This window comes from Notechis scutatus, chromosome 3 (assembly GCF_049901735.1).
Source record: "Notechis scutatus isolate UNSWTSFEM ecotype Mainland chromosome 3, rNotScu1.2, whole genome shotgun sequence".
Lineage (NCBI taxonomy): Eukaryota > Metazoa > Chordata > Lepidosauria > Squamata > Elapidae > Notechis > Notechis scutatus.
The window spans coordinates 167,564,849-167,578,368 of NC_142011.1; the positions used below are offsets into that span (position 1 = coordinate 167,564,849).

The 13,520-nt window shown below is 33.6% G+C and overlaps 1 protein-coding gene across 3 annotated transcripts in view; it reads left to right on the top strand.

The window, feature by feature from the left end:
- The first annotated feature begins 3,388 nt into the window (after positions 1–3,388).
- Positions 3,389–13,520, top strand: part of SPIDR (scaffold protein involved in DNA repair) — a 204,410-nt gene continuing 194,278 nt past the window's right edge. For 2 of the 3 annotated variants that reach the window (XR_015748893.1, XM_087961704.1), the window contains exons 1-5: positions 3,413–3,579; positions 4,954–5,109; positions 6,563–6,632; positions 10,929–11,093; positions 11,876–12,036. Coding sequence is in view for 2 of the 3 variants with exons in the window: in XM_087961704.1 (XP_087817830.1) it covers positions 3,565–3,579; positions 4,954–5,109; positions 6,563–6,632; positions 10,929–11,093; positions 11,876–12,036 (567 nt within the window). In the remaining variant the exon portion in view is untranslated. Of the gene's footprint in view, positions 3,580–4,953; positions 5,110–6,562; positions 6,633–10,928; positions 11,094–11,875; positions 12,037–13,520 lie in introns of all 3 variants that reach the window. The other variant, XM_087961705.1, reaches the window with a different exon arrangement.

The window sequence follows — 13,520 nt, forward strand, 5'->3', positions numbered from 1 at the left end:
TACTCCTCTGCAGGTCAGTATTGCAGTGTGAAAGGACTTATAAATATACCCAACTCACTATTCTATTTTGGAGTAACAACGTAAAAGAGAGTCATGGTGAAGTTTAAGGCACTGTTCCAGGATACTGTGAGTTCTAATGCATCCTTATGTACAAAGCCACTTTGGGTCAGGCATTCTCTCTTAGCCCTAAGAAGAAGGTAATGTCAACCCCCTTCTTGCTAAGAAAAATGCAGGCTGTTGCTAGAAGTCAAGAAAAACTTGATGGCACAAAGAAAAAGAAAGAAAAAGAAAAAGCCATTTCAGAGATGGCAGAAAAGTAGCAGGAAATTGTAAGGCAATGAAGTTAAATACATCACTGTATTTCTCTGTACCCTTGAAAAATATCCTTGCTTTGTCCATTTTAACAGACCTCTTCATATATTGATTTTTTTTAAAAACTTATCAGCTTGATTCCAACATAACATTTTCCCATTTCTTCTCAAGCCACTCATATATTTGTAAAACATATATTTGTTTTACATTCTATGTAACAAAGTTATCTGCATGTTTTTTAATTCCCTCTCCTTGTTTTATTACACACATTTCTTAAGCAGCCCATTTCCATTGCATTTGACTTTTTTATTTGTTCTGACATTTTCAATTCTCATTTCTATATATAATAAAATAAATACATTTCTGGCTATATATCTACAGTATTTACAAAAAGTCCTGAAACAAGGATCTCATGGAGGAAAAAAAGATCAAAGAACTTGAAGAAAATCAGTATTCTATAGTGAGTCACTATTTTACCTATTCATTATGTTCATCATTCATCACTGATGCTACAATGGAAAAATGAAAATTTTGCTTCAAGCACATCATTATAAATTATACAGCATTCAAATGAAATTAAGCAATGTAATAGATAAAAATGTTTCCTAACATTTATTTTTCAAGGAAAATATGTTTCATATGTTTTCTTAATATTACAACAATAACTGGAAGAGACATGGAGACCTACTCTTTTTTTATTCTGTGACTTTGTTATTAAGATAGCAATCTAAAATAAAATAAAAATGTCATTTTAAAATCTATTTTTACTTTTAATGGTGCCAAACTTTGTTAAGATGACAACTAAAATATATAGTTATTGCAATATTATATATATTTTAAAATACAATTTACTAGGCAATAAGAAATTTGACTATAGAAACTGCCTCAGTTTTATCAAACTGTAAAATCCTTGGGGCCTTCCAGGGAGGTATGGTGAACTGAAGAGAGCTCTGCAAAAACAGAACGGATGAGCAAGATAAAGACCAAGGAACTGATGAGTCCTTGGAACCTCTCCAGAAGGAAAGGATGTAAGATTGAACAAAGGAAAGCTGCTCCTGACCGAAGAGACCATACCACAGTGTTTTTCTATACAATAGGTTTGGGTAGCCAGGAAATGATGGGATTAGCCAACTTGTTTGCAATCATGGCAGAGATCTTTAAATGGCACCAAGTTCGCAAACCTCACTTTCTAATCACTTTCAGAAACTGCTTATTACCTATCTTAAAGCTATTAGTCTGTTGCAATAAACTATAAAGTTAATGCTATTTCCTAATGCAAGTTTCCAGTTTTAAAATATTTTACTCCAGTCTATATTAAGTCAAATTTAAGTGACCTTCCCCTTTAATTGTGATCTTTAGTTCTTTTTGCTTTTCTCTAGTATCTAACTTTCAAAGTCTCATCCCGTCTTTCTAAAGTTAATTTAAAACAAAAGCATTTCCCTACAATTCTTAAAATTCATTCCATAATTTTACTTCAATCCATTTTGGAGCTTCATGCATTCTTAACTTTCCAAAATGAAAATTCTAATCGCCATTTTGCTGTTTATTCCAAAATATTTGTTTAAATCCTTAGATTTGTATTTAAAACTTCTTTCACTAAGGATTGAAAGAAAGACATCTGGTGATGTAAACCATGTTGCTCCATGAAACAGGTACTCCTTAATTGAGCTGGGAATAATGGTTATAAATCATTGCAGTTGTTAAGCAGGTGAACACATAATCAAGCCTGATTTTACAACCTTTTTTGTGATGTCATTAAGCAAAAACAGCAGTCATAAGTGAATACATTTACCCAATAAGCTTTTTTTTTGCCAGAAACCGGAAGAAAACCAGAAGTGGTTGCATCCCCAACACCCAGAGCTGACCCAACATGGTCAATGGTATCAAAGGCCACTGAGAGGTCAAGATGAGCCAGGATTGATGCACTATCCCCATCTTGCTCCCACCAGAGACCATCCAAAAGCATAAGCAATGCTGTTCCCGTCTCATATCTGGGCATAAAATCCAAGTGGAAGGGGTCCAGATAATCCCACATAGCCAATATGCTTGGCTCAGAATTGTGTGTGAATACTCTAATATTTAGCATTTTTAATTTCTGGCTGTTTCTTTTTCAGATTAACTATACATGCATAATTACATTCTATACTTAAAGTACTTTGTTCGTACAACACACTCCACTTCATTGGTGCCTATGACATATCTTTTTCTCTTTACATGTAGCCTAATCTTCATCCTTAATGGGATAATTTACCTTACCAAGTTAAGAAAATTTGAAGGTTTACCTAAACTCTATTTCAGCAGCTGCTAAATTCATTTATATCTTCTTAAATATTACTTTGTATTGCCTTTAGGGCAATGGTCAAAATTATTAAATTATTTTCTTCATAGCAATTGGCAGAAAGTGGCAGGGGAAAATTATATTAGTGTCTCAGTTTTAAAGATGTCTCAATGCAAGTATTTTCTGATGATTTCATCATATATACAGGCAGGCATTTTTTTTTTTTAGCACAGGCAGGTTTTCATAAATAGGCTTGAGTTGGTGAAATGGGTTAGGTTTCTGTTACTTTTATAATCGTGTTTTAATGATTTGAATGTATTTTAAGTTCCATTAAAATAGATTCAATTAGTTTCAGTAACCTGAACACCATTTGTAAGCTTCTATTATATGTATGCTTTTATTATATTCATATTCCACCAGCTTGCTCAGGATATCTTTAGATACAGGTTAGGGATGAAAAAAATGAATTGTCCACAACTATTTGAGGCATTGCCTTTTTTCAGTCCTAGTCAAATCATTATACGCTGCTACATATTATTAAATACATACATACATGTGACTTGAGGTTTAGTTTTCCTTTTGCTGGCATCTCATCAACTCATCTCAAGTGAGGTGAGAACAGCAGTTTTTGCTGCTGAGAAGACTCGGCAGAGAACGCATGCGCAACCGAAGAAACGGCTCTTAATATGCGACCGCCCCCGTGTGGCCAAAGCCAACGGTTGAAAAAGACGACGGTCATCCGCTTTCATTATTACGTCAGACGTATCTTGCCATGTCTTCCCCAATCCAGAGCTCGGCAGATGAAACGGCGCCAAACTGGAAGAGAAGGGGGCGCGGCCTCAATCCAGTTACAGAAACGTATTTACTTGACTGCTGTATCATAGCTTGGAATTCCTATAGCGGCCCTCCCCAAGCGGCAAAGCGCTTTCTTTTCCGTCACGTGACAAATGGGAGACTCATTCTGAAGAGGGGAGATGGCCATGAGGAAGGTACCAAATTATTTTCTTGGCGGTAGTAGAGCGGCTCGCCCAGAAGAAGTAGGACGTTGGAGTCCTCTTCCATTAATTCTAAATATCGGGGGCTAATGAGCGTTGTAGAGAATGAGAAGGACAGAAAGTTACGCTTGCCCAGAAATACGAATATTAAGCTCTGGGTGGCTGTAATTAAACCCTGCCTGAGTTTTTCAGGGGCGGAATCTTACACTGTACCCTATATAACCAGAAGAAAAAAGCATTGTCAGAAGTGAGTGGGGCTTAGAAGTTGATTTGGTTGCTTTGGCGAATGAGAAATACAATGACTTCAAAATATTGTTTTAGAAGGAAATAGGTATTAAACTAATTACCCTCTTTATTAATTTTGATTCTGGTCCTGTATTCTCTATGGGTTGGGACCTAAAGGTTTCCTGGTGTGCTTACAACGTACCTAAATAGCCCTGTGTGTGTGGAGAACAGTGACAGTAAAACTTGTGTGGAGCATTTTGGCCACTGTGTAGGTATTGCATATGAAATAATGAAAAGCAGTAGAGGAAGGCAAGTATTTTGTGCTTTGTATAAAAGTTCAGAATTTTTTTTCTGAAAGACTTGAGGGATAATGTTTATTCTCTATAACTGGCAATGAGGTTAAAATAAAAATAGGTGATATTCAGAGGTGATTGAATTTTTATTGGTCCATTATGGTTACAAAAACAAAAAGGCTTAGTCCTGTGTATAGGGCCACGTGGATCTAGTGCCAGACTAGCACCAATGATGTTACCTAGTTTGGGTAATGAAATGTCTGCAAGAAAACTAACTCAAGGATTTCTCATTTGAAATCTGAGCTACAAATATTCTCCTTTATTGGTATATGGCCCTGTCTTCTCCCAATATTATTTTTCACATTACTTCCTTTGGTAGAATAAAAATTAAATTGATCTGCAGATTTATAGATTGCCCAGGTGCAGGTGATTGTAGCCTATTGAATCTACGTAAGTAACACTTTTGTCATTATTTAAATTTTGGCTCAATGTACAATACTTTGTAACTTCCTCTTAGCAGTAAAACTATTTTCTTATATTTATTAGATTTTTATCCCGCCTTTATTACGTCTATAAGTAACTCAAGGTGGCAAACATAGGTATAACACTCCTTCCTACCCACAACAACCCCTGTGAGATAGGTTGGGCTAAGAGATTGACCTGCCTAGAATCACCCAGCTGACTAAAGTGGCACTATAACTCAGTTTCCTTTTTTTCCTATAGACCTCATTGTGTTGGTTTAGAAGATATATTTTGTTTTATTAGACACCGTTACAATTGTATATTTGTATTCATGATTATATTGATAAAAATAATGGCAGAAATGGATTTAAAAACCTTTTTTTTGCAGAGGAAACGATCATGCTATATAGAACATGCCTGTTTTCCTGGTGAGACCCCTAGAGAGGAAGAGGAGAAAAATCCTCATGCACCAGTGGCTGGTGCTTCTATTTCAGATGCCTGGCATCATTGTGGTGATGGATTTCAGATTTCATCTTCATTGGAGGTTAATATTTTATGTTTTCATATGGGAGAGCTTGCTCCTTGGTGACGAAGAGTTAAGTAAATGTTTATGGAGACTACCAGATGATTCTTAATTGCTTAGTTACATGGATTTTCTTTCTTTATTCATTTCCCCATTGCTTTCCAAACTCTTATAGTAGCTGTTTTTTGTATTCTCTTCATCTTGTTCATGTCCATTTTCAAGTGAGTTTCCAAATCACAAGTAAACATTCTGATTTCAGTATTAATGTCAGGGATGGGATCCGACCGGTATAACTACCGGTTCGATTGCATCGTGTGTGCATGCGCGAGTCGCGCGAGTGCAATTTACGACCTGCTGAGCTGCCCAGACACCTGAGCAGCACTGCGTGCGGGTGCGCAGCGGTTGGAAAAGCCCTTTTTTCCTGCTTTTTCAATCGCAGCTATGTCGCGCCAAGCAGCTGTGGTTGAAAAAGCAGGAAATAAAGGTCAGGTAAAAGCCCAGGCGGACAGTGGGCCAAAACAGCAGCAGACACAGAACCGGTTCTGTGTCTGCTGCTCTTCAGAGCTGGACACAGAACCGGTAGAATCCCACCCCTGATTAATGTATAAATCAGGCCTATATGTAGTACCCTTGAAAACTACTTGGAAATTCCAAATTATGCAGAGTGCTGCTTCAAAGCTCATAAAAGCTTTTTTTTTCTGGTGTCACTTTTAGCTTTTTAGGAGCATGTCAGTGACTGTACTCCAAATATTTCTGAGGAGAATCAAAGCAAAAGCTTGTTTTTACTTATTTGTATTGTATTAATATGCTAGGAAGGAAAGTCAAAGTATTGATTACCTTGACCTCAGGTTGCTCCTAATAAATATCTGGTATGCCTACAAGAAGATCTGCTTTTATTTTGAGATATGGTGTGAGACTACCCTCAAAGTACACATTATGACCTGATTTATATGGGCTGAGTCACAATGAATTTTTTTGCATAGGAGTTTAATATTGCCAAGATTTTAAAAAAATCAATTGCTCTACTTACAAAACAGTTCAAAGGATAGGATATACATGTATACAGTTGTCAAATGTCTTGACTGCCGCATTCTCAATAATTTGAAATTACAGAGATGAGTTGATGGAAGTCTGGAAGATCCAGTAAAATCCATTTATTTATTGCCAGAGTAGATAGAAACCAGAATAAAACTAATCTGAGTAAAGTTTATTAGTGTTCAGTGGAAAACACATTTAATAGTTTTAATAGTTAACAGTTTAACTGTTTGTGGCCCTCAAGTTCAGAAAGGATATTTTTTTCTGTTTTATAATGTATTTGCAATGTTTCTATTACTCGTTATTTTGTTTTGCAGCGGAAGTATGTGGTAACTGTATACTTCATGAAGTAGCATTTTAAAAGTATACTTTTGATAAAAATTTACAAATATAATTTACACAATACTAAATTATGTGTATTCTTCTCTTCTTCAAACAGGCCAAAGAATCTTCAAGAAAACCAGTTAGAGCTAAAAAGTCTTTTGCATCATTGCTTAGTTCAAGTGAAGGTACAATCCTGTGTTTTTTCATTTTATTAATATAAATGTTACTTGTATTACATTCAAGTTCATACTTCATGAATTTGATGTTTGTTTAGAATATATGTTTGTTTTGGATTATGTTACACAATTTAATCTTAACAGAATTAGAACATGCACTACTTAGAGTCATCTGTGACTGAAGCACTCTATAACCCTAAGGAAATAAATAACATGCAACACTATGACTGCAATCATGCTTATGCTAAGATATTGTTGATTTTGATATATTCCACCAAACCTGTGAGTTGTTTTTTTTAAGAAAAACAGTATAAAGTTTAACCATTTCTAATTGCAGTGAGAGAAATTAATGAGTATAACCCAGAGTATATCGACAGAAAAGATAGTTACACAGATCTAAGCATATAGGAATAAGAAGTGATATGCTACATTTAATGCACAGAAGAATGTGTTGTAAGAATGAGATTTATTCCCTCTTGCTAGTATAGGAAGAGTGGAAACTTTTAAAAAAATCAATATTTTGATATTTGGTTCCTACTTAAATAGTAACAGAATGAGTTGTGTGTGTAGATCAGTTAAATTTCTGATAAGCTTTAGTTTTAGTTGGTGAGATAACATAGTGGCTGAGATCTGTTTAGAAAGATCTTGGTACAAATCCCTTGAACCAATAGATCTTTGGAAGATAAAACAGGATTGTTGTAAAGAGTACAAGAAGCTATTGTATAAATACTGCTTAGAATTATAATCAAAATTATGATTACTGTTATACATTCAGAAACTATTTAGTTTAAAGATAAACATTAGTTCTTTAAATTACAAGGTATTATTCAGGCATCACAATAAATTGCAGTTTATCATATTGTATCAACTTTCCCTGAGCTTGCAGGTTCCTGTTTCATATACTGCAAAACAGTTTGCAAATTCTTAAATTTTTAATTAATTCTGCTAAGCTGTAGTTAATATCAAATATGGCATTTCTACACAGTAAATGTATTTTAAAAGTCATAATAGTTTAGGGGTCAATGAACATAACATTTCTTAATAAAAGTTTTATTTAAGTTTTCGGAAAACATACAAATACAAATAAAATATCTTTTTTTGAGAACAGAGTGGCCCTAGGTTATCACTTCTTCATTCAGACATAAACTCAATACATACTTATCTTATACATTCTAATCCATATCTTATAACTATTTTCACAATTTTTTCAATAGCTTTTCCCTTTCTTTACTTCCTATAGCCTTATTTTAAATTATCCCATTCCTTTCTTAATTCAATTACATATCTTTTTCTAATTTTTAAAATCTTTCTAATCAATGTTTTTATACTTTCATCTGTCCTGTTTACAATTTCATATTATCTTTTCTCATAAAACAAATTTTCCCCTGTAATTACTAGACTGGAGGGTAACTCCTTTGTATCTTTTTTCAAATCTTATTTAAAAATTTAAGTTACATCTTTACAGTTATGACATTCATTTTCTAACCTCTATTTTATAACACATACCTATTTTCAATCGAATTCTGCTTGGTACATTCCCTCAAAATACACACTAAATTCTTAAAAGAAAAAAGTATATACGTATATATATCTGTTTTCTTAAGTTTTCGGGTACTTACATGTATGGTATTCAGCTTTGCTCGGGTATTTTCCCACGTCATTGTAGTTGTGCTTTTAAAGTTGTAGCAACGTTTGGCAGAATCTCATCTGCCATCATCAGGCTTCTGTATTGTGTTCGCAGCGTCAGACGTCAGAAGCCTGATGATGGCAGATGAGATCTGCCAATGCTACAACAAAAAAGCACAACTACAATGATGTGGGAAAATACCCGAGCAAAGCTGAATACCATACGTATATATATCTCTGTATATATGTATAACAATAGTAAATGGAATAATTATTCTATTAAAGTACAGCTCTGCCATTAATATTAATAACAATATTTTACATTTCTATTTCTTTTAACAAACATTACCTAGTAATATCAGTTGTCTTTCACTTTAATCATCTATATTTCATATTTTACTTATTACTGTCTTTAAATAAAAAAACAAACAATAGTTTTATTAACAGTAGTCAATAAAGTTATTATTCTTATTCAAGTTCATCTTATCAACTGATAAAAATCTTCCATGTTTCTTTTCAGTCTTTTTTAAATGTTTTTTTAAATTATTGAGAGCCTTATTCTCTTTACAAACAAATATTCCACTACACATCAATAGAAATTTTTTCTATCACTTTAATCATCTAATGTATTTTCTAAACCTTTTCTATTTCTAATATAGCAATGCTATCCCATGCACCTTTGCAGAATCCTCTCCTTAAGTTAAATTTTAACCATTGTCTCTGTGTCTTTTAAATAGGTTTATACCTTTAATTCTTGTACGTTTTTCCTGTACCTCTATATCTTGTTTCTGTCTTTTGTAGCTTCTTTTCCTTTCCCTCTTCCCTCTCTTCTTCTCCCTCCCCTTTTTATTCCCTTTTCTATCTGATTCTCCCTTCTGTGATCCTCCCTTCTGCTTCTTCCTGAAGTTATGATTACTTTTCAAATTACTCTTTTTTTTGGTTGTTGCTTCAGTACTTAAGTTTTTAACTCTCTTTCTCCCCTTTCCCTTTTTTACCCTGCTTAAAATTGCTTGGTCATTGAAGATGGCTTCTTCGTTGTCCCGCCCTTCTTGTTCTGCCAGCGTTTCTTGTTGTTTTTCATAGTTCAAGATCTCCATTTCTAAAAATTGAAATACGAAGCCAAAAGATCCTCCTCCGTCTTGTGCTTCTTCTTTTTGTTCTTTAAGTCTCATTTTTAACTCTTCAAGAAGTGATGCCATTTTAAAAATTTTTAAACAACCCCCAATTGATTTTATTTTATTTTATTAGGATCCTCCATCCAAAGTTCCAGGAATCATCCAATAATCCAAACTGTTTCTTGCTTCTTTTCTCACTTTCTCTTTCTAGGGGCTTTGTTTTCTTGTAACAAATTTCAGCTACAATGTATCTTTTTCAAGCCATGTTAAAATTCCACTATCAATTTTTTTTAAGTTCCAGGTGGTCTCCTCCATTTTCCAGATTCCGCCCTCTTTTGTCCTTTTTCCCTCCACTGCTTTCTTTCTTTTTTTTTTAAAGAAAGTTTTTAAATTATCCAAGAATCTTTATCCCTTTGACACTTTATTTTCAGCTAGAAATAGCCTATTAATGTCAAAGTGGATTAGTATCAATTTCTTATTCGAATCTCTTCTTAATGTTCTAACTCAGTTAAAACTGTCGATGTTAGATGGAAAAAAGCCAATTCCATTTCCTTTCCGTTTCTCTTTCACAGCTTAAAATCTTTTTTAGGAATAGTATTAGTCTTTAAAATTCAGGTTCCAGGTACCTTAAATAGATGTTCTCCATTCAACCCGGTCAGTCAAACTTTCTCCTTTAAACTTTCTCCTGCACAATTTTGTCCGTTCGGGTTCTTCTTTGAGGTGGTGCTGCAACCGCCTTTGGGAAAGGGAGTAATGGCCAGCCGAGGAGGAGAGATGTGGCTCTCCTCAACCCCGCTGACGGCTCCCCCTTCTTCACCACCTCTAGGGGGTGCTTCAGCCCTGAATCCGGGTGGCTCGGGGCGCTCCAGCGGCGAGCACGGATCAAAACCATGGACGATCGTGATTTTGGTCCGTTGCTGAAGAAGCTCAAACTGGAAGTCCGAACATAACATTTCTGAAGTACTTATACTCGGAAGGAGAAAAAAGGAATGGCATCAGATTTGGATATATAAATGAGCCAGTTTTCACCATCACAATAAGCCATAGTTTATCTTAAAAGCTAAGTGTAAAAGCTAAATACCTTCTCAAAAGATATTGAGAATATCTTACAACATTTATGAATTTACCAGCCATTTTGTATATTTTTCTGAGTGGGTTTTAGTGATTTAGTGTTTTTTGGTTTCATGTATAATACCCAGTTGGAAACTGCTCCTGAGAAAAAAGTGAGAAAAAACAAACCATAGCTATTGCCATTTGGAAATATTTGATTTCATATAGTTCCTAGATTGTATATTGTATGCTGGAACATGTGATAATTTTTGCTCCCTTAATACTTTAAATATATCACAGTCTTACTGCTACTTAAATGTATGCAATATTTGGACCAATTATATGCATATTTTAAAGTTTATTATATGTTTAAAAGTATAGATTTATATTCTGAATGATTAAATGTTGTTTAAAATGGGTTTTCTATTACATTTTATATTTAAGTAATGTGATGTTTTACTTAAAGCTGAAGAAATTAGTAATGTGCTATATTTTTTTCAATTTTCTTAAATAGAAATAGAAACTGAGAACCTTTGTGAATTTACTGACATTGTATGGAGTTCCAGTGGGAGTGAATTTTCAGATGAGGAAAATGACATTGCAGCTTCAGATTTTCTTTATATGAAAATGAAGAAATATAGAAAGTATGCCTTGATCTCCAAGAAAGTGTGTAATAAAGGTAACAAATTTTCTGTACACAATGTAAAAATCAGTTTTTGTTTCTAATTTTCAAAAAGCCATGTTTCCCCTATTTGCATTTTCTTGTCTCCATAGAGTAAATCCTATCCCCCTTTTTTTCTGGAAAAATTCTATTCTATTCTATTCTATTCTATTCTATTCTATTCTATTCTATTCTATTCTATTCTGTTCTGTTCTGTTCTGTTCTAGGTCTTGCTCTACTATTCTTCAGAACAGTCTGGTCTTAGAACCTCACTCCTGAATTCTTTCTACTTTTTAGCATTTTATTTATACATTTATTTATTTGCCTTGTTGGAAATTTACGTATATTTCACAGATCTTACTGTTGTTGCTGTTACTTCCATTATTAACTCTTAGAATCAAATGAAATATCAGGAGGGAAAAGTTGGAAGAAAGTATATGTTTATGTATTAACATTGAATATGACATTTTTATTTATTTGATATGTCTAACAGACTCATTCAGATAAATGCAAGCTTACAACAATAACAAATAATATGTCCATAGTGTACAGTGTAATAGTAAAATACTCTTCATAAATCTATAATACCATTAATCAAATGGATAACATTCAGTATACTTTCTTTTGTGAAGTATAACAAGTCTTAGTTGCCATCAAATCTACACAAAGTTGAAGTCATTAACTTAGATTCTATGTAGAAAATTAGATATGTCTGAAATATAATAAATATCCATGAGAATGTTAATAGTTTTAAAAATGTCTAATTTCCGGAAGTTTTTTTTTCCTATTCCTTTATGAAGAACCTGAATTCATTGAGTGGAAGAATGATAGTGATCATGAGCATGATGAACATTATAGTGAATCAGAAGGTAATGAAGCTCCTTTGGATATATTGGACACAGATTCGTGCACAAACAGCACTTTCAAAGCCGATGGAGAGAGGGAAGATGAACCCTCAAAGGTAAAAAAAAAAAAGAAATGTTTAAGATGGAGGTCTTTTCAGAATGTTTGCTGTCAGACTAAATATCAATTCTATTTGAAAGTGGAAATTATTGTATACAATTTAATGCATTTTAATTTTGTTTTTTTAAAAAAGTCATTGGTTGTCAACCTTTTCAGCACCAGGGACTGGGTTCCTGGAAGACAATTTTTCCATTGGGGGCGGGGGGAAGGATGAGACAGTTTCAGTTTTGCTTGCTTGCCTGCCGTTCACCTACAGCTGTACGGCCCAGTTGCTAACAGGCCATGGTCCAGTACCATTTTTAAATTGGAAGCCTTTCTTTTATTAAATGCATGGAATCCTGAGACTTATATCATGCAATGAGGAAGAAATATTTTAATTAATAATAAATAAGCATGGTTCACCAGTTTTGCTCTTTTAAACTTAATATCCTGGTTTATAAAGGATTTCGGTATTCTCCAGTAGAGGGAGACAGGAACCATTTTTTTTAAAGTTTTAATTTAGAAGAAAGTTGATAAAGAATTTCATGTGCTTTATCCTGCCCTGAAGTATTAAAAGTATTTTTTAAAAATAGGTGTAAAATGTAATGTTTGGTCAACTATCAGTAGGTAATAGGATATCTGATAAATGTGACATCATTAATCACAGATTAAGCAACAGAAACTCTTTAACATAAAAATTGGGGGAAATAATATTTAAAGATTGGAGAGACAGGAAATATTATTATTATTATTATTATTATTATTATTATTATTATTATTATTATTATTATTATTATTAATCTAATTTTCATTGGAATACTGTTCCAAAATGCCAGCATTTTCTGGCCACAGTTCCTTCTTGTTCCCAAAAGTGGGAAATATCAGTTGTTTCTCCAGAGATGACCATACAGGTTTATTTGTGAGCCACAAAATTTGTTTTTGATTGATGTGAGGATAGGTTTAATAAATAAAGTCAAGTGGATTCTAGTTCATGTAAGCAGTCTGGAGGTACAGTGAACTAAGCTTTGTATGGTTTAATGTGCTACAAGAACCCAGCCATAATGTATTGCAAATCATGGTTTATGGCTTTAGTGGCATAACTGAATCTATTGAAATGGAAGTGTGCCTTCCACTCTTTTCCCCTAAGATGGCTCCATCTTTTTGTCCTGTAAGAGTGGCATGGTCCCTCCTGGCTGTGACGAAATATCTTCTATATCTGGCATTGTAATTGAGATAATGCATTTCTAAATTAATTTTTAAATTTCACTGATCTTTTAATCAAGATCAGAAGAAACACCCATACTACTAAATTACTACTAATTACTAAAATTACTAAAAATGCAATTGATATGTGCTATTAATAGCAATTATATTTGTTTTGATTACAGGTATCAGCCCTTTTCCCTATTGAAAAATTAATATAATTTTTTATTTAAAACATGTAAATCTAGAACAGCCTCTTTTAGCTTTAAATATTAAAATGCAGATAATTGGTTTTGGGGC